Source organism: Martes martes, assembly GCF_963455335.1.
Source record: "Martes martes genome assembly, chromosome: 3".
NCBI classification, from domain to species: Eukaryota; Metazoa; Chordata; class Mammalia; order Carnivora; family Mustelidae; genus Martes; species Martes martes.
In genome coordinates, this window is record NC_137890.1 from 181,271,908 (window position 1) to 181,298,570 (window position 26,663).

At 36.5% G+C, this 26,663-nt stretch overlaps 1 protein-coding gene across 8 annotated transcripts in view; it reads right to left on the minus strand.

The window, feature by feature from the left end:
* ABI2 (abl interactor 2) overlaps positions 1-26,663 on the minus strand; it is a 111,245-nt gene that overhangs the window by 14,050 nt on the left and 70,532 nt on the right. For 2 of the 8 annotated variants that reach the window (XM_080798135.1, XM_080798134.1), the window contains exons 3-8: positions 24,235-24,411; positions 15,808-15,905; positions 12,611-12,757; positions 11,724-11,848; positions 10,529-10,711; positions 5,919-6,077 (exon numbers count right to left, since the gene is read on the minus strand). In XM_080798135.1, coding sequence (XP_080654261.1) covers positions 5,919-6,077; positions 10,529-10,711; positions 11,724-11,848; positions 12,611-12,757; positions 15,808-15,905; positions 24,235-24,411 — 889 coding nt within the window. The remainder of the gene's footprint in view (positions 1-5,918; positions 6,078-10,528; positions 10,712-11,723; positions 11,849-12,610; positions 12,758-15,807; positions 15,906-24,234; positions 24,412-26,663) is intronic. The other 6 variants (XM_080798137.1, XM_080798136.1, XM_080798131.1 and 3 more) reach the window with 3 other exon arrangements.

A 26,663-nucleotide genomic window follows, 5' to 3' on the forward strand; every position in this document is an offset into this window, starting at 1 on the left:
TCCTCCCCAACGTGTCTTTCCCTCTATCGCAAACACCTGGTACAGTGCATAGCACTAGTCAGCCTACAACGAATGTTTAACATATGTAAATAAATAAACCTGGTACGTGCCAAACAATAGCCCAAGATTAATCCTACAGTTACACTTTTCCTTCAGAATGAGTGTAAAGCACAGTATGTATCTTCTTATGAAAAGAGAACACCTTTATTAACTCCAAATTACAGTTAAGACTAATACAACTGAAAAGATCAAAGAGTCACTGCCCTCAAAGATCTCATATTCTAACCGGACATACAAAAGAACGTAACCTGAGTCCAGCAACGTTTGTAGCAATCCGCTGGGGGGTGCTGTGCTGGGAGAGTCGGCATGGGGATGGTGGGGTGGGGGTGCTATTTGTAAGGAAGGCCACACAGAAATGCTCTCTGAGCGGGCACCAGAAGAAAAGGAGTTCAACAAACAGAGAAGAGGAGAGAAAGACAAGACGAGAACCAAGTGAGGGGCAGAGGCTGACAGGTCTAGAACAGCATGACCAGTACACACCTGGAAAAGTAAGCAGGTAGACAGGAACTAGGGAAGTGCCTTAAGGGGGAAGAGTGCTCAGTGGTGAGAGACTGGACTTCAAAGTCACCCAGCATCAAACACCTGATTTGCCATTTCCTTGTTGTTAAACACCTAGTAATCATTTCTTTGGACCTAATCCATAAATGTGATGAAAAAAAATGGTTTGCTTTACAGAGCGGTTGCAAGATTTAAAAAGAACAAAAACCGAAAACTAATGCATGCAGAATGCCTAACCTAGGACCTGTTACAAAAAAAAAAAAAAAAAAAAAAAAAAATAATCAATGCAGCATAAACAGAGAAAAGAAGAAAACTCAGTAATAGTATGAAAAAAGTACTACTTGGTAGCTAAGAAACATACATGATATATAGACAAGAGTTAAGCTATTAGTTAACACTGAAGAGTATCTAGCTGTAAGGGACAGAGTAGAATAACCCTAGAAACAAGTACCTTTCTTAAAAGGTAGCTTTTGATTAGGTTTTTTCCCTAAGGTCGTACTTCTTGGTAGTAAACCCTTCGGTGCCTTGTCTCCCCCTCACAGAGGCTTGGAACAATTGCTGGTATGTTCCCAATACCCTGTGTTTCCAAACTTGGAGGAAGAAGATGACATAATAAACACAGAAGTAGCAGAGACAAAGCTGATCAAAGAGAAGGAGACAGCAACTGGTATTCTAGAAAAGTATTTATTGGGTGTATGTTCCCATCAAATAAGATGAAAATGTTCCTCTTCTGTTACCAACAGTCCCATAACAGAAAAGTAGGGAATTCCCCACTTCAGTCACTATTTCTCATCCATTTTTTTTTTTTTATGACCTTCTGGTGCTCAGCTAAACCAGAATGATTAGGTGTGTAACTCAGAACAGTCTTTTTGTAGTTAGATCAAGTGTATTATTATTTTTTAAGATGAGTATGTTCTGTTTCTTTTCTAGTTCTGAAAGTGAAAATCTGAAATCACATGGTTTTAAGAAGTCCACCAACAACAGCCCAGGTAAAAACCAATCCCAAATCTTCCTAAAAAACATTTACTTTGTAACAAAACAAGTTGGATTTTTCTCAAAGCTAGACCATGTTTTAAAAATTCAGTTCCAGGGGCACCAGTGGCTCAGTGGGTTAAGCCTCTGCCTTTGGCTCAGGTCATGATCTCAGGGCCCTGGGATCGAGCCCCACATCGGGCTCTCTGCTCAACAGGGAGCCTGCTTCCTGCTCTCTCTCTCTCTCTGCCTACTTGTGATCTCTCTCTCTCTATCAACTAAATAAGTAAATAAATAAAATCTTAAAAGAAAAAAAAACTCAGTTCCAAATGGAATTTACAAAGGTCACCCCAAATACTACTTTTTTCCCCCAGGGCAAAAATTTAATGTGATGATCCAAATTAATTTCGATGCCACAGCCTTTTTTTTCTGGACCGCATTAAGATTTTATCTGACCAGAACTCCTGTGAACCACAACATCCTACTTTAGACTAGAGCTATTTTCCTTAGAGCTGAGCTGAAAACAAACTATTCTAGAAGACTGAAGCAGGATTTTGATGAGAAGAATCATCTGCATTATTTGGTTCTAGTTCTAGCATCTCATGATCAAGGAAGAGAAGTAACCAGACACTTGTTTCCACTCCACTTAGTTAAGATGATTCTTCATTTGACAAGAGACTTTCCCTATAGCCACCAAAAGATCTCCAAACTCAGATTCGGGAGTTTTATGTTCACAATACATACTAATGATGTTAATGTGAAGACATGGCCTCACCAGATGACTGGAGTTTTAGAGAGATCTTAAGTTCTACCCACAGTAACAAGTAGGTGTGTACATAGTAAAGGCTCTGCAAGCAAACCACACTTACAGGATGAGTCTGTGCTGACGAAATATACAGACGTTCCGAACATGACCTTCCTGGTTACTTATGAAATCCTGTGGAGCATAATCTTTGAGGCTTATTGTTTTAAAATGTCTACGTTTTGAAAAATAACTTGGAATTTTATGGCTTATTTCTACAGATTTGTAAATACTCTGAGAAAATCAGACAAAATGAACATTCTAAATGTTCTAAATAAATACTACTTCTAAAACCATTAAAGGATACCACTGGGGCACCTGGGTGATGCAGTCAGTTAAGTGTCCGACTCTGGGTTTCAGCTCGTCACGATGTCAGGGTTGCACTGAGTGCAGAGTCTGCTTAAGTTTCTCTCTCCTTTTTCCCCTCTCCCCCACCCAGTCCCTAAAATAAATAAATAAATAAACCTTTTTTTAAAAAAAGAATACTACCTTTGGAGGTTACAGACATCTGAGAGTGCATTCAAATTTAGGTGCTTATATTTTACATTACAGTAAAGGTAAAGATTTGAGCAATTCATTTTAAGAGTGAAACATTTCCTAAACATGAACAGTAGGGAGTATTTAAAAGTGAACTTAACTCATCATACTGAGTAAGGAGGCTTTTTTGATGGAAAAGAATACGGTTGCCAAATAATTATCAGTTCTGTACTTTCAGAAGGGTTAAAAGAATTGGATCATTGTTGTTATTCCTTTCCAAGCAAAAAAAAATCACAAGATGTTATGCTAAGAAAAAGCAGCAAATTAACACAAAGTTTAAAAACACAGCTTGTGTTAATAATCAGTGTTAAGGGTCTATCTGGCTTACTCGGTCATTTGAGAATATTACACTTTCAGTTGTTTTCTGGCTTTTTTGCGCTCATTACAGTAAGCATTCTTAAAAAAAAAAAAAAGAGTAAGGATTCTCTAACAAACCCTAAAGACTGCCTAATATAAGGATTTGAAAAACGCTTCTTGCTACTGCTCTTTATTCATACTTTGCTAAAGCCTCACCACATCTGTATTCTTCTGGAAATTTATGGTAATGCTGTAACTTAACTTTCATATAGAGGATATATGTTATTGGCTTCTCTTCTGCAATACCACCAACCCAATGTTATTTTTTCAGTTTCTTTGCAGTTGTTTTCATAACATTCAATGGGTAAACCTTGACATTTTCCCTGTGTAAAACACCATACTTGTTCATAAATTCCTCTCTCATATAACTATATACAGTCACATTTCTTGGAAACAACATTTCACTTTATGAATTAGATTTTTTAGTCTTTGCTGTAAGGAACTGTGAGCAATAAAGTATAGGATTATCTATTACCAAAGACGTTGGTACTTAAACACCACATTATCGATTCTTTAATGTTACGGACTGAATATTTATGCATCCCTAAATTCATATGTTGAAATTCTAATGTGATGATATTAGGAGGTGCAGTCTTTAGGAGGCAATTAGGTCATGAGGGTAGACCCCTCTAGAATGGAATTCGTGCCCTTATAAAGGAGACCTAGAAAACTCCCTCTCTTTTTCTACCATGTGGGGATACAAGAAGATGGAAGTCAGCTACCTAGAAGAGAACCCCAGAACTTGATCATGTTAGCACCCTGATCTGACTTTCAGCCTCCAGAACTGTGAGACATAAATTTCTGTTATTTATAAGTCACCCGTCCTATGGCACTTTATGACAGCAGCCTGAACTAAGACATTTACCAAACTAGGTTTAGATATGTAAATGTACAAATACACAAGTGTGTGTGTGTACACACATACTTCCTTACCACCAAAGCCCTTCACACTTATATTTAAGGCAAAAACTGTTAACTTACGTTTAGCTCTATTTATTTCAGTCATCCTCTTTGCTGCTGACATGATGAATGGTAAATTTGTGTTCCTATTTCTTTGGCTAGATTATTAAGAAACAATGAGAACCAAAGTGGTTTCAGTTATGCCCTGATCAAAGTGTTCCTTTCATTAACTTGCTTCTGAAATAATCTCATTAGAAAACAACTATTGCACCCTTAGGATCATTAGAAAACAGTTACTATACTCGGAGGACTTGGCACGAGACACTGGGTGTTCCATATTTTAATTCCTATGTTATAACGCCCTTTCAAACTCAACCAAATATAGTAACAGTGCTGCCAGATTTCCATCTCACAGAAAACCACAGTGAATTTCCTGAGCACTATTCCCAGCATAACACTGTATAAAGACTGATAAGGTCTCTGGCTCTCATGCATTTTCTATCATGATGCGGACATCCTCTTCACCACCCCTCACCCCCCACCAAAGAGAAGACTAAGAAATTAAGAGAGATTTTTCTTTTAAATCTGAAGGTAAGAAGGCTAGGACGAAGAAGAACACGGAACTTAGAGGCATATGACCCAAGTTCAAATCCTAACGGGACATCACTTCAGCCTCAGTTTCTCATCCTACAAAATACAGATGAAAATGATCACATGATTATGAGAATCAAATGAGAGAAAACATATAAAAGCATTCTTTAAACTGCATTTATGTAGAAGTAGAATCAAGTTTCTTCTGCATGACTCCAGAGGAATAAGGTTTCACCAAAAGGTAGCAGCCACAGTAGACTGGTTCATTGCTTATCAAAGATGGAACGGGTTGTCCCCTAATATTAAAGATACACAGGCTTAGTGGCCTGTGGGCAAAAATACAGTAAAACGGGGCGCCTGGGTGGCTCAGTGGATTAAAGCCTCTGCCTTCGGCTCAGGTCATGATCCCAGGGTCCTGGGATCGAGTCCCACATCGGGCTCTCTGCTCAGCAGGGAGCCTGCTTCCTCCTCTCTCTCTGCCTGCTTCTCTGCCTACTTGTGAACTGTCAAATAAATAAATAAAATCTTTAAAAAAAAATACAGTAAAACACAGTAAGTTGACACACCATGTCCACAATAGTCAGAGAGTCTAGTACCTCTTACCCTCTCTAGGGAAGAAGCAAAAATAATGACTACATGTGGTAATAAATATGTGCCAGATTAATTTTTTCTGGATGCATGATGCAACTGAAAGATGACTATAGTATCTAGATCAATCAGTCCAAGTCCTAGCCTTCCCATCACGGGTTTGGTGTGAGAGCTGAGTACAACAGTGTAACTGCCGAGCACAAAACAGCTTCAAAAATAACCTTCTCTTTCACTATACCACTTACAGACTCTGTTCATGAACATTCAATTTTCATTATTTGGTATTCACAGAGTAAGGATATCGGATTAAATAAGAAGGAAATACTGTTCACCACAATATTATTCTTAAAAGCAAATAATCACCAACACAATCAAAGATTCTGCTCAGAAAAATTAAGTTCTACGCTTTACACAGAAACCATGTACTGATTAAAAAAAAACAAAACAAAACTGGATGACACAGCATTAGCAAACCTTGTAGTCATTCTTCTATTCATTCAACAAATAGTATTTAACACCTATTATGTACTAGTAATTTGTAAGTAAAGGCTTTTCCCCTGTAACTGAAAATTTTAATTGGATATATTCTACAAAATGAAAAAGAGAATCTAACCTGGATTCTGGCTATAAAAAGGTCCTCCATTCATCTGATTCTGAAGGCTTGTCTGTGAAGTTATGGAAGGAGGGCGTCTATAGGGCAATGAGCCCCCTATTGTTGGGGGAGTATGGCGAGAGGCAGGTCTGTTCATGCTGTAGAACTGAACAGGATGACCTGGAAAAGGGACAGAGCATAAATTTGTCATTAAAAGAGAATTATCTCAGGCAATGAAATGCTTTAGGTACACTGCCTGAATCTTAATAAGATTATTAAAAATTAAAATATTTAGCTAATTTAATTGCTATCTGTTAAACATCATGCAAGGTCAGAGTTAGTGCTCAGCTAACATATCAAAGTGCAAAAGCAGGAAACTCTATAAAATAAATAAATAAATCCTTAAAAAAAACTTAACAAGAATGACATTTGGGACAGCAAAAGAAAAAAATGTTTCACACAGTCGTATTCAAAATAATAATAAGAGCAGTAAATTTAAGGTGGCAAAGCAGTCAGTTTAAAAGAAAACAAAGTATTTCAGCAATCAAGTGACATAATTCCAAATCAAACACATCTTTATTCAATCAAAAATCTCCATCTCCAACAGTAGATTATTTTGTCTTAAAATTAGAGCCTAAGAAATTTACAATTAAGAAAAAAGCTAAGGTTAAAAAAAGGGAATCAAAATGTATCTTATTTATAATACCATCTCTAAACCTATAATATTTATTAGCAATTTCACTCGGTTTTGCTGAGTACTTAAACAGCTAATGCCAACTAAAGATATTTTTTCTTGAGCTATCCAATTCCCTAATGTAATCCAGTTCCTAAATTTTATCTTGACTCCACTTCCACTTAAAATCATTCAGCTGAAGGCCTGCTCTTTTTTTTTTTTTTAAAGATTTTATTTATTTATTTGACAGAGAGAGATCACAAGTAGGCAGAGAGGCAGGCAGAGAGAGAGGGAAGCAGGCTCCCCGCTGAGCAGGGAGCCTGAAGCGGGGCTCGATCCCAGGACCCTGGGATCACGACCTGAGCCGATGGCAGAGGCCCAACCCGCTGAGCCACCCAGGTGCCCCTGAAGGCCTGCTCTTACAGACAGATCAGACAGAGTACTGGAGCACCCTAAGAGACCACTCCAGCCGCCAGGAAAGGAGGGGAAGAGAGAAAAGGGAAGGGGAGGGGGCGGAAGTCAGAGAGGAAGAACCAGGGGAGGAGAGAAGAGAGAAAGGGAAGAGGAAAGAGGAGGAGAAGAGTGCAGGGAAGAAGAAAGGGAGGGGGAAAGGAGAAGAGAAAGAAAAACACTTCTGGCAATTTTTTATCTTATCTATGATTGTAAAAAGGGTTTCCATGAGAAAAATTGGTCTTCAGGAACTCTGTAACTTTATCAAACTTGGATTCATATGAATTCATATAAAGAATATTATAAAAGTACTCAAAATTTTCTATATCATTTAATTTTACATATGATAGCATCAAAACCTGAAAATCAATTCTGTTGTATAAAAAATCTGGAGTATTCAAGCTTGAACATAATCTACTGTCAAGTCTCTGTAACAATGACAAAAAATGTAAAAATACAAAAAAGATTGTTTAAAAGGTACATTTTGTCATTTGAATCACCAGATAGAATACATTATTGGCATTTTAGTAATCAATCTGTAACAAACTAAATATATCTGTATATTAATATAAAAAAATAAAAATAATATAATAAATCTGTAACAAACCTACTATCTTCAAATTTAAAGCATCTGATAATTAAACCATTATGAGTTTTATATAGTTAGATCCAGTCTAAAATCTCACATAAGTCCTCAGTAATTCAAAGACAAACATAAAAGACTCTCTATTCATTCCATTAATAAGGCATTTACTTTGCTTTGGGTTAAAAAAGCAAACAAAACTATAGTTTAATTAACACAGACCTAACTATCCCGCTAATGTTTTCTCTCGCTCTCGCTCTCTCTCAAATAAATAAATAAAATCTTTTTAAAAAATTCTTTAAAAAGTTCTGGGGGGGGGGGGAAACAGAACAAAATCTTTGACCTTGTGTAAGGTAACAAATTTGAAGGTATGACACTGAAAGCACAACCCATAAAAGAAATAGACTCAATCAAAATGAAGAACTCCCCTTTTAAAAGAGATCATTAAGAGAATAAAAAGATAAGTCACAAATGGAAGAAAATATTTCCAAATCGTATAACCAATAAGGACTTACATTCAGAAATAAAGGAATTTGGTAAAACAACCCAATTCAAAAGGTATGTGGGGGGGAACAAAACAAAGAGACATATCATCAAAGAAGATAAACAGATGGCAAAGAAGCACTCGAAAAGAGGTTCTACATCATAAGTCATTAGGGAAATGGAAAAATCAAAACCACAAAGAAACTATTATATACCTATTAGAATGACTAAAGTTAAAAAAAAAACAAAAAAGCAAACTGACAATAGCAAGTGCTAACAAGTGCTCAGAGCAAAAGAGACCCATCCCCCAACCCCCAACCACCCCCAACACCCCCCCCACCCCACCCACGGTGGGGTAAGGCTGTTCAGCCCCTTTGGGACACAGCCCACAGCCTCTCCTAAAATCACTCACTCACCACACAACCCAGCAAGCCTACTCCCTAGGTGTTTACCCAAACAAACTGAAAACCTACACTCACACAAAGTCTGCATGTGTACACTACGTCAATTTTATTCATAATAACCCCAAAATGGAAATGATCCCAATGTCCCTCTGCGGGGAAGGGCTCAACAACCTGTGGCGCCCCCACATGACAGAACACGAGTCGGTAATAAAAGGGAGCAAAACAAGGAACTGTGAAACAACCTGAATGAATCTCAAATGCTCCAGGGCCAAAAAGCCAGACCCAAAAGACCATTTGCTTCTGTTTATGTGATATTCTTACAAAGGCAAAACTTTAGAGACAAAAAACAAAACCAAAAAAGCCAGATCAAAGGGCTGCCAGGGGTAGGAGTGAGGAGGAGTAATGGACTACAAAGAACAGGGGAAATCTGCAGGTGATAGGACTAGTCTACGGCTTTTTTTTTTTTTTAAGTTTATATGATCTTAGAGTATTTAATACATGTATGCATCTCCTCTTTAGATTGTCTAGATTTTCTTCAAGCTAGGTGTGCTGCAGTTATATCACTGTATACATTTGTCACAAATGTACACGCTAAAGAGGGTGAATTTTACTGTATGTATATTATACCTTAAAAAGAAAAGAAAAAAGTACTTGGTAAGTTGAAGACTGTATAAAAGAGATTATACTGATATAAATTGTTATTAAGGCATTTACACCTTGCTTTTTGTTAAGAAAAACTATACTTACACACTCATGTAACAAATGTTTATTCAGTGCAGACTACGAAGCAGTACCTATTATGATTTTATTACTAAAATGTTGACTCCTGGGTAGAAGTGATTTGTTCCTTCTGGGCCTACAACCAACTTCAAGCTGTAATTTTTACTCCACTGGTGCTGGAGCATAAAAGAATTCCCATATTTAACTAGACAGTCTGGCCTAACAGAGATGTGCGTAGATCAAAGACTAGCCCACGCTTACATTTACATGGAGAGCTTTTCTTAAAAAGTTCTATTATAGAAGCTATCCCATGAAACACCATCCAAAAACCATTTTAGCTAAAACTGTCTTTTAACACATTTAAACATCTGGTTATAGCAGCAGAGCTAAATATATATTCTATGAAGTATTTAACAAGCTAAGATGATGTGTGTCCAAACACATACATTTTTATAATAAATAAAGAAATTTTTTGCTAATCAGCATCACTATTAACTGTGCAAATATATTTTGTAGCAACTGAACCTTTTTCCCCTTCCCCATCAAGACAGATTTTAGGGGGCACCTGGGTGGCTCAGTCGTTAAGCGTCTGCCTTCAGCTGAGGTCATGATCCCAGTGTCCTAGGATTGAGCCCCGCATCAGGCTCCCTGTTCGGTGGGAAGCCTGCTTCTTCCTCTCCCACTCCCCCTGCTTGTGTTCCCTTTCTCACTGTCTCTCTGTCAAATAAATAAATAAAATCTTACCAAAAAAAAAAAAAAAAAAAGTTTTAGGTTGCAGTTTTAAAACCCCAAAACACCATTCAACCGTAAGTAACACTTACGTAAACCTGAAATTCTTAAAAAGTCCATTGTCTATGTGTTTCCAGTGCTGTCTGATAGACTTACAGAGACTTCCCAACTGTTACATCAAACGTTTCCTATAAAATTATATCTTAGAATTATTTCCATAGACTTTTCTCTAGTTAAAGACTTAACAGTGCTTCTCACAACTTCTCAAAACTGTACAGAAGATCACTCCGTACTAAATTCACAAATCTCCAGTAAATGAAATTCAAGTAATTTAAAAAATGTGTATTTGTGTTACCCTATGCATGAAAAATGTATGTGAACTTTACCCTGATTTCCTCAGGAAACTCTACTCTTTGGTCACATGCCATTTTCTAGTCAGTCCATTAATCTTCAGAGTTTACAAACACACACACACACACACACACACACAAGTCATAAAGCACAGCACAAACAAAAGTCATAAAGCCGGAGTTCCAGGAAGAAGAGCCGGATGCCTGGATGTGCCTGCCCAGGAACAAGCCATACTCACCTGTCGGGGGAGTGGAAGAAACAACAGGGGGAGTTGGAGAAGTGAAGCCATCAGCAAGGGTCTGGCCCCCCCCAGCAGCAGCCTCTGGGGCGGTGGAGGAAGGGACAGTAGCAGGAACAAGAGGGGCAGGGGCGGAGGCAGAAGTAGCAGGAAGGGGAGGAGGACCAGCAGAGCCGGCAGGGGCTGAGGGAAAGAGGAGTGAGAGGCAGCATTAATGAGGCAGACCCAGTGGGCAGGATTAGAAAAGGCATTAGAGAACCTAATGTTAAATATTCAGTGCTTAACACTAACCCACGAATAGAAGGGAATGGTTAAAAAAAAAAAAAAGAGGAATGAAGCTTATATTAAAGGATTATTAGGTTTGCAGCAGATAATTCAAAATGTGCAGGGTAATGTACAGATTTTTTGATTCATTAAAAACAGCATTCTATTTTACCTGAAAGCTACTACTCTGGAAGAAAGATGTCCCCTTTATAATTTTTAGCATAGTATTTTGTAAACAGTATATAAAACTAAACATAATACATTAGGAAACAGTATTTACTCCATTTTGACATATTCCAGACAAAAACATCTTATTGGGTTAAAAAAAATTTTAGAAAAACACAAATCTTTTCATCATTTTTAAAAAGATATGATCTATTTGGTATCACGGTCAGTAAGTTAAATACAAAAAAATTTTACCCCTAGGTCTTCTGTGTCATGCTTTTAAAACTAAAGTTTAGCTCTGATGTCTTCACATTAAACAAGGATATTTTTATGTTTCAGGAAAAAAAAAGGGGTAGCATTTCAAAGAGTATTAAGTTCCAAAAGTGCAGTAAATTTAACTCCCAAAACTACTTCTGTATTTGTCCACTCCGTTGTTACCAAAGTGACTCGCACACTGTGTCCAAGCACGTGCAATGTCGTAACACTAGCTGGCACCGAACATATAAGGTACCCGGGGGGTACCTGAAACCTCAAAGCACCAACTAAGCCACTGCACCAAAGACACAAAGCCAAATAACAGAGAAGTCTGCAAGCATAAACTCAGAAATCGCTTGGTTAAAAATAACAAATGCTTAAAGCTTTCCCAACATTTCTGGAGTCCTAAAGGGGAAAAAAATCCAGATTCTGAAGAAAACCCAGTGTAATTAAACCAGAAGTTGAATTCAAATTCCAAAAAGACAAAGATGAGGCACCATTCATGTGTTACCTGGAAAGACACTGGGCGGAGAGGGAGTGGGAACAGCGATGGGAACCCCCACGCTCCCGCTGCCGCTGTTCTCCCGACTGCTGCTCCGGCTGCTCGGGTGGCTTCCTCCACTACTGCCACTGCTGCTGAAGAAAGGAGAGCCACCGAACATGAGCATTTATACACACTCAGAGGCCACCAGCATGTCCCCAAATTTTCTGAGATGAACACAGCTAAATAAAGGTGATTCAAAAACCCTCCACTTCGTGTATTAATTTGAGCAAAACAGGAAAAACACTGAGTTCAAGAAACTTGTCCTGACCACCTTTTAATAAGCATCTATGACAGAAACGGAAATTGAGAAAGAAGGAAAACTTCTGTAGAAATACGAGAGGTAAGTGATAGGGCTCAACACATGAACATCACATTAGTTTTACTCTCTGAAGAAAATTGTTTTATAATAAAAACACAGCTTTCCTAAACAGGCTGATTCTATTTGTAATGACATCTTGATGTACCATCCTGTATTACCGTTTTGTTATGTATAGTTTTTCATCTGTAAAGTTCCACCAAAAAACAACTTGCAATTTCCCACGTCTGGTCCGTAACTTTTTTTCAGGCCAACTGTAACTATTAATTTTGTCGAGAAGGTTATATTTTAAGATGTCTGGGTTTTTTCTGGTTTTTGTTGTTGTTGTTGTTGTTTTGTTTTTGTTTTTGTTTTCCCATTTCCTGACCTCAAAGCTGCATCAGAACATGAGGAGAGAGAGGTGGATTCAGATGAGGTTTGGGGGAGTAGAGTGAGGAAAAGAACTTAGTGCTTGGAAAATGAGAGAGATTTAACTGAAGTACTCTAAACCGATTATGGTACTATGACCATCACATTTGCACTGAGGTAGAGAAAATACCTGTAAGTTCGATTTCTTTGATTCACAGAAGCTGTCCTCACAGGGCTCTGCTGCGAGGGAGCCATATTACGGGTTGGGCTAGGTACGTAATCATTTGGTACCACTGGAGGACGCACTGGCTCCAGTGTGCGATAGGGGGAGTGCCGCCTACAAAAAGAAGAGCGTATGTATTGTGTGATTAGCAAATTTCGGCACAATAAATTCAGAATTGCCAGTAGTGAAATACAATTTGTATTCAGAGACAGGAAAATGTTGTAACACAACCCCGCTGCCGATTTCAGTCTCGAGTATCACTTCTCTGCCATGAGGGTTCTGACGACTACTGCTGTTCTTCGGTCCCAAACCTCATTTCCCTGAACTGATGCAATTTTGTTCGCTCATTCTCAGAGAGCACAAAGATTCTCCCACCAAGTAAGTCAGTGCTTCCCAAACTCTCTTCTCCCTTTTTTGGGGGGGGCGGGGGAGTTCAAATTATTTTAGTACCATGTCAAAGTTTCCCAACTGGATGCATGAATGCACTAATTATCTTCCTCACCCCTCTCTCCCTAACCAAAGATACTCAAAGATCGGATAAATCGATCCGGAATTGGGCTCCACAACCCCCGCACTGAAGATCAATAACAACTATAACAAGTTACTTCCCTTTCTATATAGGAAATACACAGAAACTGAACTATATCCATACACAGAAATACACCAAGTTAATCTCATCTCCTTCTGTTCTCACCTCACCACCTTCTATTTTCACCTTGCTCTCTGTTACCTCTTATCTTCCTCCGAGTTCAACATTTTAAAAGGAGAGAAAAAGAAAAGACCATCTAAGTCTTTCTACCTTATTTGGACTGTAAAGCATAAAAAGGCCTGGATTTTATTAAAACATTCCCTTCCTCTTCTCAAAATTTCCTTTAAAAGGAAGAGAATGAGGAAAGTAAGCAAGGCAGTCTGATCGGAAATAGGATGCACCATGGCACATTAGTGATTACTAAGTTAGTTCCCATCCCTAAGTTTCTGAATTCTTTATGACAATGAAAAATACTCAACTGACATGAAACGGCATTTTGCCGGTAAGATTCTGGTTTCTAAAAGAATAAAAACTGGAATCTCAAGATGTGAAAATTAAAAAGCTTTCTTTTCCTGAAATGATGTTGCTCGCTCGTAAAATCCTCAATAATTCACTCCCTGCAAAGTCCCAGGGTTCCTTTAAATACCGCTCTCCAGGGCTACTCAAGTTATGGTTCATTGGTTTTGATTCATTATGGTTCACTGATCACTTTGCACTCACCCTGTTCACTCCAGCCTGTTCACTTCTCAAAATCCTCCATAATTACATGTATACATTAATAATTAAATATACGTAAAGGGCAATAAATGAGATACTGGGTCCAAGGAAGAAAAAAGGAATGTCAGGAACTTGAATTTAAAATACTAAAAAGTTTAGGCATCTCTGAAATTATAATTAAATATTAAAAAAAAAAACCTAAGACAGGAAACTGATTATTTCCAAACATCTGATTTCTACACAATTTTCCCAGGCAATAAAAATGTTCTGTTTCAATGGAAGAAAAAACCCTTTGCTGACTGAGAACAATACAGTGAAGGCAATGATGAAAAACAAAGTAAAAAATTAGGGGCAAAAGAACAAAATATGATGGCTAGGCAAAGACTATGCAAAAAAGCCAGGTTGTGACTATCAACTGGCTTGTGGTATTCAGCAACTCTGGTCTCCAAGATCCTGCAGAACCCTTGCTAATACACAAGGGAAACAAATTCTGGTATATGAATAAATCTTCAAAACTTGAGAGCAACACAAAGTTTTATTTTACTAGAGATGACAGTGGGTTACCCTGAGAACAATCTTGATTTAAAACCTAACAAAATCTGAAAAAGGAAAAAAAAAAAAAAACCACCTAACAAAAGCTATTAAGCACTACAAATGATAAAAATGTACACATTCCATAGGAAAATAAATACTTCCTCTTAATCTCTTTACTCTTACCTCTGCACAATTATACCCTATCATCTGATCAACATTCTACCCTGAAGTTTAAATCTTATTTGATCTACTAATCTCTCTAATCTAAGCAGAATTTGTTTTGCTGATCCTAAATAAAATGATCTTATTTCTAGCTGGAATTCATTTTTATTCTTTTATTTCCCACTGTCCTACCTGTAACTCCTCTTCCAGAATTATCCTCCTTTACATTTTAACTCATCTTTGTACTGTCCTGACCCATGGTGCTTAATTAGGTTTTATGTCATTTTCTTTCTCTTTTTTTTCTTTCTTTTTTTTTGGTGAGGGGGCCAAAAAACAATATTTCCAATTAAAAAATTTTTAAGAATATATCATAAAGCCAATGGTTGTCAAAGCATTTTGTCTTTGTCTTATACATTTTTTAAAAATCCAATTTGTGGTACAATGACTCTGAAAAGTTGACAGAGGACAAATATTACCCCCTTTTACAGATGAAAAAACTGAATTGCAAAGAGGCTGACTATGCAAGACAAAAGAGCAGGAGCAGAGCTGGACTACAGTCTTGGTCATCTGGCTTCTGGGATATATTATGTCCATCTGATCACAAATCTCCATGATAAAATTTTTTTAAGATTGATTTATTTAAGTAATCGCTATAGCCATTGTGGGGCTAGAAATCCCAACCCTGAGATCAAGAGCTGCATGCTCTTCTGATGGAGCCAGCCAGGCACGCCAATAAATCAAATTTTTATACTATGATGCTACAGAAGAAAAATGTTAGAAGCTTTTACATTAATTGGCCATTTCTGCCAGAAGTTAAATCCAGAGCTCACTTCTGCTGGACTAAATTAAGCTTGATATTCTCATAACAACACAAGATATACGGAATTTTGTAAATCCACACAGTGTTCAGTGTTACAGTCAAATGTAATATGAAACAACTATAAAATTTTCCAGAAATTAGAGTGCAATTTATAATAAACCATGAACTTGGACTAGGATTTTACCTCAAATACAAAATTCAGTAGAAAAATAACTTTTAAACAAAATCTTTTTAAAGTATAAACATGTTTCCCAGAAAAAGGGAAATTTACACACAAAAAAGTTAATGTTAGGAAGAAAATGTTGTTTCAAATATTAAAAAATAGTTTAAATATATGTAGTGTTTGGTTTTCAACAACACTACATGAAATGGTTTTCAATTTTTATTTAGTTACATACTTACCCAAGTGTCCCCTTCCCTGACATGGGGGGACTGGGGGGTTTCTGAGTTGGAGGTGTTGTACGCGGCAGCCCACCCATCTTCATATTCTGGGTACTCACCTAAAAAAATTTTGAGGAACGATCAAAACTTGTACATAGTGAAACAAAGTGTCACTTGTGGGAAATAATTTATGCTATTTAACAAAGGAGGGTAAGGTTTAAAGAGGAAAAAAAAATTAGAGGCCATGCATTTCGTATGCAATTTCTACTCTACTATTATTCTACAGTTGTACTCAAAGGACTCTTCCTAACATGAGATTTTCAAATGATTGGAAACTTATATGCAAAGACTGTATTTGCCATTAGGCCATCACACCAACAGATCACTGGTTAGATTACTCGATACTATATTTAATTGAAATTCAATAGGATAGCTATAAGAACTTTAGTTCTAATAAAGAGAAACTCAAAAACAATGCCTTTAAATAACTCTTTTTAGATAGCAAGTATATTACTAAAAAAATACATGTTTCCCAATAAAATATGCACTACAGTTTTGATCCCTTGTAAATAGAGAATATAAAATAATTAAAAGGTATGATATGCTGAAAAATTTTTCAGTTTTTCAAATAGTGGATCAGCCTTACAATTCAAATTTCTTTAATTGGTTCTCTTATGAAGGAATCACCCACCTGAAAACTGCCCGAAGTTAAGGCACGCTCCTGAACCTCTGAACTAGAAAGTCAGGGCTGAGGTATCCCATTCAATTATAAGCAATACAGGGGTCACAGACAATGCCCTGGTTCCACTGGGAATTAGACCCACTCAGACCCAAAATAAAGATTCTGGGAAAGATGTAACAGAGTCCTAAGACAGAGCTGGGCCATGACTCCTCACTATTCTATATCTAACTGAAAATGCAAGGGTAGGAGACTAGTGTCATCTGGGAACAACTGATGCCACCAAAGAAGTAGATCAGTACTTACACCCAAAGCTCTAGAAATCTGCATGTCTTAAAGCGGCAAGAGAAGTCATTCACAAATACAGTCTCAAACTGTTTGAAATTACCAATGGGTCAGAGTAAATGTTCAACAGATAGGTTCATACCTGACCCTATTTCAAGCCCCTAATATTCTGGATTGCCAAATACTTAAAAAAAAATCTTTTCTAATAAGAATATATCTGGAGTATTCAAGTTATAAAATGAAACTGTAAGACATTACACCACTGAAATCAGGATACATTTATAATTGTATTTCAAAATACAAATTTTAAAACTCATAATTGTATACAGAGTACTGAGGCTGTCAAAATTAATTCTGGCTTAAATGCAATTTGTAAAACTCTTAAAAGACTAGTTGTTATCTGAATAGACAAGAAATAATGTATCAAGAAACAGACTCTTCAAATGAATAGCCCAGTGAACAGGTTGTGTGTGATGTTAAAACAATCTTTAATGACAAATGATACCTTTGAGATGTCAATATTTTTAATGTGAAACATTCATCTATAATCCTTTTGTTACTTTTAAACAAATACAAAACAAACCGGTTATTAAGTAAGAATAAAGATTAACTTATCCTTGTTCTTCCCCTCATTAATAATAGAGGGTATACTAATCATATCTTAAAATGAAAATGCCAGAAAATTTTTGAAAAAAATCAGTCCACATTTGGGGAAAATTTTAGGAGTAATATGACAAAAAACAGTAGCTTTTCAAACTGTAATCTTCATTTATGATACCAGAAGATTTTTTATAGTATAACCAAAGTCCTTTAAGCTCAACCTTAAACAACATAAAACCCAAAGTTACTTTAAGTGACGAGGGAGAAGTAGGTGAGCCACACTAAACTACATCAATTTGCTAGAAACGGGAAGGAAAAGGAGCAGGGACAGAAAAAGTAAAAGAGAATTTTATTCTATACATGGAATAGCTAAAATACTTGAAAACAGCTTTCCAACTTTGATTCAAGGTTTTGGTATCTAAAGTGTTTTTTTTAAATTGCAGTATCTTCTAATCAATTAAAAAAATATAAACATTCTATAATAAATTAAAATCTGATGGACAGTTCCATAAATAAAACTTGACACATTTTATGATCTGTAGGATCATCAAATAATTATATCTGCTTGGTTAATGGGGTTTGGATACGTAACTTAAATCACTGAAGAAACAAAAAAGGCCCTGCTGAATGTCCAAAAAACTGTAATTTTATACGTCACTGATACTGTACTCTTATATTAAGCTAAAAGAATTTTTCAATATTTCTTCAAGGTGGTCTTCCTTTGTGGAAAATGCTTCCATGCTAAGTAAAACAATGACTCTGCTATGCAGAATATAAATACCGGGGGCACCTAGGTGGCACAGTCGGTTGAGCACCCGCTCTTGATTTCAGCTCAGGTCACGACCTCTCACGGCTGTGAGCTTGTGGGACTCTGTGCTCAGTGGGGAGTCTGCTTCTCTCCCCGCACCCGTCCCTTTCCCTCTGTTCCCACTCACACTTGTGCTCTCTCTCAAATAAAGAAAGAAAGAAATCTTTAAAGAAATATAAATACTGCCATCTAATTTAAGGAAAAGGGGAAAGAACAGGAATAACTGCCAGATAAAACTTAATTTATCACAGGTGGGCTCTGTTTTATAACTAAAGAAAGTGTATTTCAAATATAAAATCATTTGATAAAAAAATTTACTGGAGAGCGATCACAGTTCTAGACACTATTTTGAGGGAAGTTTGCGGGGAGACAACACTCACAAGCAGCAAAACACAGACTAAATTGTGTGTATGGTGAAGGGGACCTCCAGGGAGAGAGATTAAAAGACAGAGACAGAGAAAGAGAACACCACACCATCAACTCGGGACAAAGAAAGCAAAGCAAAACTGTACCCACTCTATAGCAGCAATCCCACATGAAACTTTAAAACAAATTGTAAACATAAACAGAACTATCGCTTGGCATATAAACATGTAGTTAATGCTCCTGAAGCATGAGTGGGCTCGCTCATTATACTTTTCAAGTTTTATTTGGGAATCAGCATGTAGTTTGGTGGCTGACTTCAACAATCACTCAATTACGAGGGTATTTTTTAATTCCATAAAGGGGAAAGTCATCATTGAAAGCTAAGTAAAGCAGGTATTAAGTACAAGGAGGAAGAGTAGGAAACATCCCTCTTTTTTTCCCTACAAAAAAAAAAACCTCAAAGCAGAAGAAATATTTCATTTAAGTGATGAGGCTCAAATACTTTGCAACTGGACTGTGACTAAGGAATGCAGATAAAACTGGAGGTAGAGAAGTTCCTTTATGTTCAAAGAATGGTCCTCCTTCCCCGGCTTTGGAGAGCTCTACAACTAGCACCAAGCATCAGGCCCATTCTCATGCCTTAATATTTTTTCTATAATGCTCCTACCTTTCCTGCTCTATGCCTTTTCGGGACATTCAGTATCTCCTTGAACCTTGATACATCATAATATAATGTTCTCTATAAACCTCAGTGCTCTCCGGTACCCTGGGAACTTCAGTGTTTTTATAAAGCGGGCTCGCCAGTATCTCTAGTTCACAAAGGACATCACTTCTGCTGTGAAGAAATCTCCCCCTGACACATGTTCTGCTGTGATAGAACAGTGGCAGACTCATTCTAAAATGATATCTGGAGTATATCCCTCATTTACCAACCACTTATTACCTACCAGACCCCGAGGTACAAACTAAGGGGGACGTTTGGCGCTGGGGGCGGGGGGAGGTGGAATGGGACACAAAGGCCCATAAAATGATGCCTCTGCTTTTAAGGAATTTAAAGTACTTTGGAATAAAATATGACTCCTATGTTTTAAACAAAAAGGAATGTCTATAAATTATATAGAAATCTCTAAAAAAGAAATATCAATATGAGAAGGAAAAACTACAAAAAGGTTCAGAGAAAAGTCTAAGCTGGACTGTTTAAAAAAAGAAAAAAAAAAGAGAGAGCAGGTTTTAAATATACACAGAGGGGGCGCCTGGGTGGCTCAGTGGGTTAAGCCTCCACTTTCGACTCAGGTCATGATCTCAGGGTCCTGGGATCGAGTCCCACATCGGGCTCTCTGCTCAGCGGGGAGCCTGCTTCCCCCTTCTCTCTCTGCCTGCCTCTCTGCCTGCTTATGATCTCTCTCTCTCTGTCAAATAAATAAAATCTTTAAATAAATACATAAGTAAATAAATATACAGAGAGAAGAGGAGTGCTATGGATAGCTGTATCTGGATGTGGAATAGTGAGCATGGGCAGAAGCTGTGGTCAAGCACCTCTGGGCCCTTCATTCACTGTCATATTATTCCCCACAGTCTCACCCAATACATAATTTTTTGTCTTCCTATAGATCTCTATCCCTCTCCTCAGAGTAGATACATGTTCCTACTTCAATTCCCAGGGCTAGCAAGAAAAGGACTAGGAGAGGGGCACCTGGGTGGCTCAGTGGGCTAAGGCCTCTGCCTTTGGCTCAGGTCATGATCTCAGGGTCCTGGGATCGAGCCCCGCATCAGGCTCTCTGCTCCGCAGGGAGTCTGCTTCCTTCTCTCTCTCTGCCTGCCTCTCTGCCTACTTGTGATCTCTGTCTGTCAAATAAATAAGTTCAACTTATTTAAAAAGAAAGAAAGAAAGAAAAGGACTAGGAGATTCTTCGAGGGAAATCAAAGCTGTAATCAGGAGTTTGACCATAGCGTGTTCTCACGGTGGTTCATGGTCCTTTACAACTGAAATTTATGTTATTATTTTCTTTAGTTGACTGCGGAGAACATGCTATATAAAATGTTAAAAATTCAACTTTTAGTATGGAGAATTCTTCTCAGTCAAATCCCATGTGTGATGTCAAATCCCAAAGTGTGATCTTTGTTTAGAGTCTGTCTGAAAAGGATCAAAAGTCTGACAGCAACAAGAGCAAACACAGAGTTCATGAAGAACTGAGGAAATCAAAGTAGCAGATAACTCCACCAACAAACATCAGGGGACCTTTAGGGCACTTGATATAATCCACAGGTATCCAAGATCAGTTGGAAACCACTTAAACCACTAAACCACTGCAGCCCCTTCCAACTATAACATTTTCTCTTTAATTCTATTTTCTACCTTAATGTATTAAATTATTCCATTAATCACCCTTCCAAAACTGCTCCATTTTTTAATACCAGAATAAAAAGAGAAATGATTTGTTATACACTGAACATCTTTTTCACTCTACTTTGTTTTGGTTCACCTAAAGTTATTAACCATGTGCTTGCTACAAGTTAACAGAGAAGACAGACATTCACAAAGCAGAGAGAAAGAAAAGACAGAGCACGGGTGCATTCTAGCTTCTAGGATGAATTCAGGGTACTCTTTTCACCAGGCAATTCTACCCAGATATTGCAGAAATACCTACATAAAGCCACAGTACTCAGGAGTGAAGCCTTATGGTTGGTACAAACAGCAAAGACGTGAAGGAGTCTTATACAAGTGTGATACTTCCTTTCTTTCTAGGGGCTTCTCTCATCTCCTACTCATTTTGATCTATCTCCCACATGGAATAGATTCTGAATCCAGGAAGGTCAAGATGGAATCATAGTTGGGTTTGGAGGAAATGAGCATGGCAGAGTAGGATAAGCCAGCTGGTCTAAACTTAGAGGGAAAAAGAACTGGTCCATTTCTGTGTTTTTCCTTCAGGTAATCTTTCTGTGCACTTTTATCACTTTGGAAAAAAAACATATCAATAGCTAAAATTTAAATACAATATTTACAGGAAAAGAGCTAAGGTAGTCACATACTGCTTTGGGTTTAGTTCTTTGTATATAATGCAGAAGGAGTATCCTCACAAATTCCACATGCCCCACTCACCAAGACTAAGGGCTTGGACCCAACATTCTACTCAGTAACACAAGAAGTTTATTTGCTTGACTCCTCTAGTCTCAGCTCTCTACCAGGATCTGTCAAAATGTCTGTGGCCATGGTTGGTATTAGTAGCTAATGATTCAGATCCAGTTATCGTCTGTTATCACTTTCTACACTGAAGACAAGGCAAATAACAGGGTTTTGAAAGAAAATGTATTTGAAAAGAAGTTATAAAGTTTAGCTAAGAAAATAAGAACAAAAAGGAAATACATGCTAAGTTAGATGAAAATAATTTTAGTAACATTCTATTTAAATGCTTCTTGAATACACCTGAATGTCTTGTACCATTAATTCTCCAAAATACAAAAATGTGAAAAAACAAACAAACCCTAAAGTGTTACTAAAATAAATATTTCTAATTCTTAATGTATATTTTGTTAAACACTCATGAACTTTTGATGTTTTGATATAATTAATACTCAGCTAGTAAAACTCTTAAAGTGAATTTATATTGAAATATATCTTCTATATAGCAATTTGAAAAAGAGAAACTAATGTTGCTTCTTGCAAAATACACGATACTGCAACTTAAAAAAAAAACCATAACACTGAATATTTTCCACTTCTCAATTTCTTTACATTGACTAAGAGTCAAGAGATAATGACATACTGGCCACAAGGTGTATAGTAAAGCACACCATTTATAGAATAAAAAGGCTATTACACAGGGGGAGGGTTAAATAAAGCACATTAGTTGGCCCTCCAATCCGTAACATAGATTCTACATTTACAAAAGTCCACCTAATTTTACTTATAGTGACATTTTATGATAGGGTAACATATTTTAGTTTCACAAAATATATTAACATTGCAAAATAAGCATTTATTCAAAAATATTTACTGAGCACCTAATGTTTGCATCAGGTACTGTTTTAGGCACACAAGACCGGGTGGTGAACAAAACAGACAAAAAAAAATCTGCCCTCACAGAACATGAAGACACACCACAAAGCTGCATAACAAAATTTTTTAAAAATTAAGAGGATTTGCTGATTTTAGAAGGCCAAGTGCCAAATATCTCTTCACTCCCCGTATGTAATATTCTACATAAGAACAAAGAATGGAAATCCAGCCCTGGAATCTCTTACCTTAAATCTAAGCAACCACTTAATGCATAAATGGAGCAAATAAAAGAGGTAAGGAAAAAAAGCATTGAAAGGTTAGTTGGAACTTCAGGATGTGAAGAGAAAGGAATAAAACAAAGAAAAAACAAGTTAAGCATTCAGCATTAAAAAATAATGTTTCAGTAGATCATAGAAAGAGTGGTCAAAGCAGAATGTGTCATGAACAGGAGGGTTTTTTGATGAAATTATATGACATTGTTTTATTCAAAAACTTTAATAAGATTTCTTCAAATTAGTGACCCCTAAACACTGAAAGTTCAAATAATAAAAAAGAGTACAGAGTCCCAAAAGAATAACATTTTACTTGAATTAAGTAAGAACTGGAGTGGGAAGGAAATCATGTGTTTATTATGTAAGTGGACAAGCACAAATGCAATGCTTTACATTCTAAGTGCCTACTGTGATCAGATTCTGGCACTACCCTAAAATTTTCTATCAGCAGTTACTAGCCATGAATAAATCTCAAATTGTAAAATTTTAAATATTTTATAAAATTAAATATCAAACTCCAAATAATGCTTATATCAAAATTCTAAGAAAAAGACTTTTTTAAATTTACATTGTATGTTTTCTTTTACCTAGATCTACATTAAATTTACATTTAACCGATTTCTAGCCATAACAGTAGGGTATTTTTTCAGTTTCAATTTGCTTATGTAGACAAAAATCAACTGTATAAACCATACAGTTTCACACATATGTAAATATGTATTCAAAGTCACATTTGATAAGTCAATGCCTTTCAAATCACTGATTAAGATGAAAGCTTTAAGTAACTTAATGCTTAATGGAAGCTCCAAATAGTTACTTAAGTATAAATACCAATTTAAATGAAATTTATATGCACCTCAGCTTTGATCATGGCACTATACAGCAGACACTCCAAAACATTTTAAAAAACAGCCAATATATATAATGGCTGCATATTCAAAACCAGTGGAAATATTAATTCACATGTTACTTTCATCTACACTATTCTCACCCAAAATATTTAGGTAAAATTATTTTAGAAAGATTCAAAGTACATGGTTGTTTATACATGTTCCTTCTGAACACTAATGCCAAAGCTTTGCTGATAAATGTTTGAGATAAGGTACTTTAAGAACATGCTGAGGAAATTTTTAATTAGTCATATTAAATCATTAAAAGAGTAGAAAAATTATGCCATACTTATTTGCCTGATCTATATAAGGTAGTCTCATAACCGATTAAGTAAATGCAATTTATTTAAAGATGACTATTTAAAACTTGAAAACACAGCACTAAGAAGAAGCAAGAAAGATAAAATAGTTATAGTAGTAAGGAATCTTCAGAACCACAACTGGGCCAAAACTTGGGCTTCTAAGAAAGAAAAGACAAAAGCTTAATTTTCTAAAGAGTTAGTTCCATTATGGGCTACTCTTTTGAAAAGGTTGACAAAAATTATACTTACCTTTACTCCATGTCCAATATCATCTAGAATTGTATAGTCAATAGGTTTTCTAATATAACGAACTGGTCGTTCAAGATTGGCCGGAGCAATAATTTTATGTGTCCTTGAAGTGTTTTTATTGGTAGTCAAAATACCGATCTCTCTTCTTGCAACTTTCTCTTTATGAATATCAACAGTCTGCAAAACATAATAGAAACACAACACAAAAATGTATAGCTCTATTACTCAGAAAAATAAAAATATAAATGCTCAGAGATTTAACATCATTATTCATATACTTAAACTCCACTGCTAAATTTTGTTCTTTTTGGACCTACTGGCTTTCTCCATTCTTACGCTGAAGCAAGGGTTGCAAATCATGGCTGGCAGACCCAATCTGGCCCACAACCTGTTTTTTTACAACCTGAAGTTTTTGTTTGGTTTGTTTTTAACAACCCAGGAGTAGTGTTTACATGTTTTAGTGGTTTTTAAGAGTCAGAAAAAGATAATGTCATAACATGAAAATTATACAGAATTCAAATTTCTGTTCCCATAAATAAAATTTTATTGGTCCACAGCTATTCTACTTGCATACATATATTCACAGTACAAAGGCAGAGATGAGAAGTTAAAACAAAGACTGCATGGCCTGCAAAGCCTAAAATATTTATTAGCTGGGCCTTCACAGAAAAAGTGTGCCAACCCTTGGGTTAAAGCATGCTAACTTTTCCCCAAACTCCATTAATATTTAAACTAACATAATGATTAAGAAAGCCCCAAGTATTAATTTGGTTACATTTTAAAATGACCTATTAGTATAATTTCCATTGGTGTTCAAATGCTTTTTTATTTACCAAAAAAAAAAAGAGAGAGGCTTAAATATACATACAATGTTAACAGTCATCTTTTTACCAAAACAAAACAAAACACTTAAGTTTGCTTAGATTTTATCATGACAAATATTTATAAAATATTTCATTAATTCATCCTATTTATTAAATGTTCACATAGGATAAATGTGTTTTTTTACTTAGTCTTCTATTTGCTAATAGATGGTGACTTTCTGCACAAACACAGATAACTAATACACTTAAATGGCATTTTTCAAACAGCAGGTTGTAATTTAGTGGAATGTGAACAGCAATGATTTTAAATAAAAAAGAACAGAAATACTAGACTGTATGTACACATATTATTTTTTCCTGAAACATTTATTTATGTATATAACTATATATAGATAGATATACAGAATATATACAGAAATTGTGTATTGGATGCAATGTAAAATATATTTTTACTGTGCGTTGCAGTCAAAAAAGTTGGAAAAAACCCCACTAAAATTGTTCATATCTCTCACACCACTCCTGGCTCAAGCAGCAATTAACAGACATTACTTCCTCCCCGGCCCTACTTCACTTTCCCCTCTCCTAAAATAGAACCCGGTAATAACATAGAAATGAAAAGATGATAACCATTGTGACAGTATTAACTATCACTTTAAGAAATCTGAAAACGGGGGTGCCTGGGTGGCTCAGGAGATTAAGCATCTGCCTTTGGCTCAGGTCATGATCTCAGGGTCCTGGGATGGAGCCCCACATTGGGCTCTCTGCTAGGTGGGGAGTCTGCTTCTCCCTTTCACTCTCCCTCTGTGCTCTCTCAAATAAACAAATAAAATCTTAAAGAAAAAAACAAAAGAAAGAAAAAAGAAAAAGACATCTGAAAGCGGGGCACCTGGGTGGCTTAGGAGGTTAAGCGTCTGCCTTAGTCTCAGGTCATGATCCCAGGGTCCTGGGGTCGAGTCTCACATCGGAGTCCCTGCTCAGTGGAGAGCCTACTTTTTCCTTTGCCTGCCATTCCCCTGCTTGTGCTCTCTCTCTGACAAATAAATAAATAAAATCTTAAAAAAAAGAAAAGAAAAGAAAAGAAAAGAAACCATAAGAATGCAAACCCAACGTCCAGAGTAGAATTCTAAGTTTACTGCAAATTGAACCTTCAATTTCAAATTTTTGTGGTGAAAATATTAAAAAATTTCCGGAGAATAAAAATGGGAAAGCGATTTTCCATATCTGCATTAATACACAATTACATTTTATACTAAGCACATATTTTTTAACTGTTTGAAAAAACTGAGACTTTTTTTAAAAAGCACTGAAAACATCTGATCATGCCTGGGGCCTAGAGGCACTTACATACTACTGTTTTCACTTTATATACACACGAACACACAGCCCGTAAACCCACAGATCACTGTACTAAGGATAAAACAAAAACCAATATAGCAAAGGAAAAGATCTCAGAACTATAAGCCTAATTTGGGCTCTTCCAGCTTCCTGGGAGGGAAGGCAAAGTGCAAACAATGAGTTTCAAAAAGTACATCCCTTCATCAGGAAGGATAATTTTCCCAGCACTAAACTTTAAAAAGAATTGGTTGGAGGAATTTTGAAGAGAAA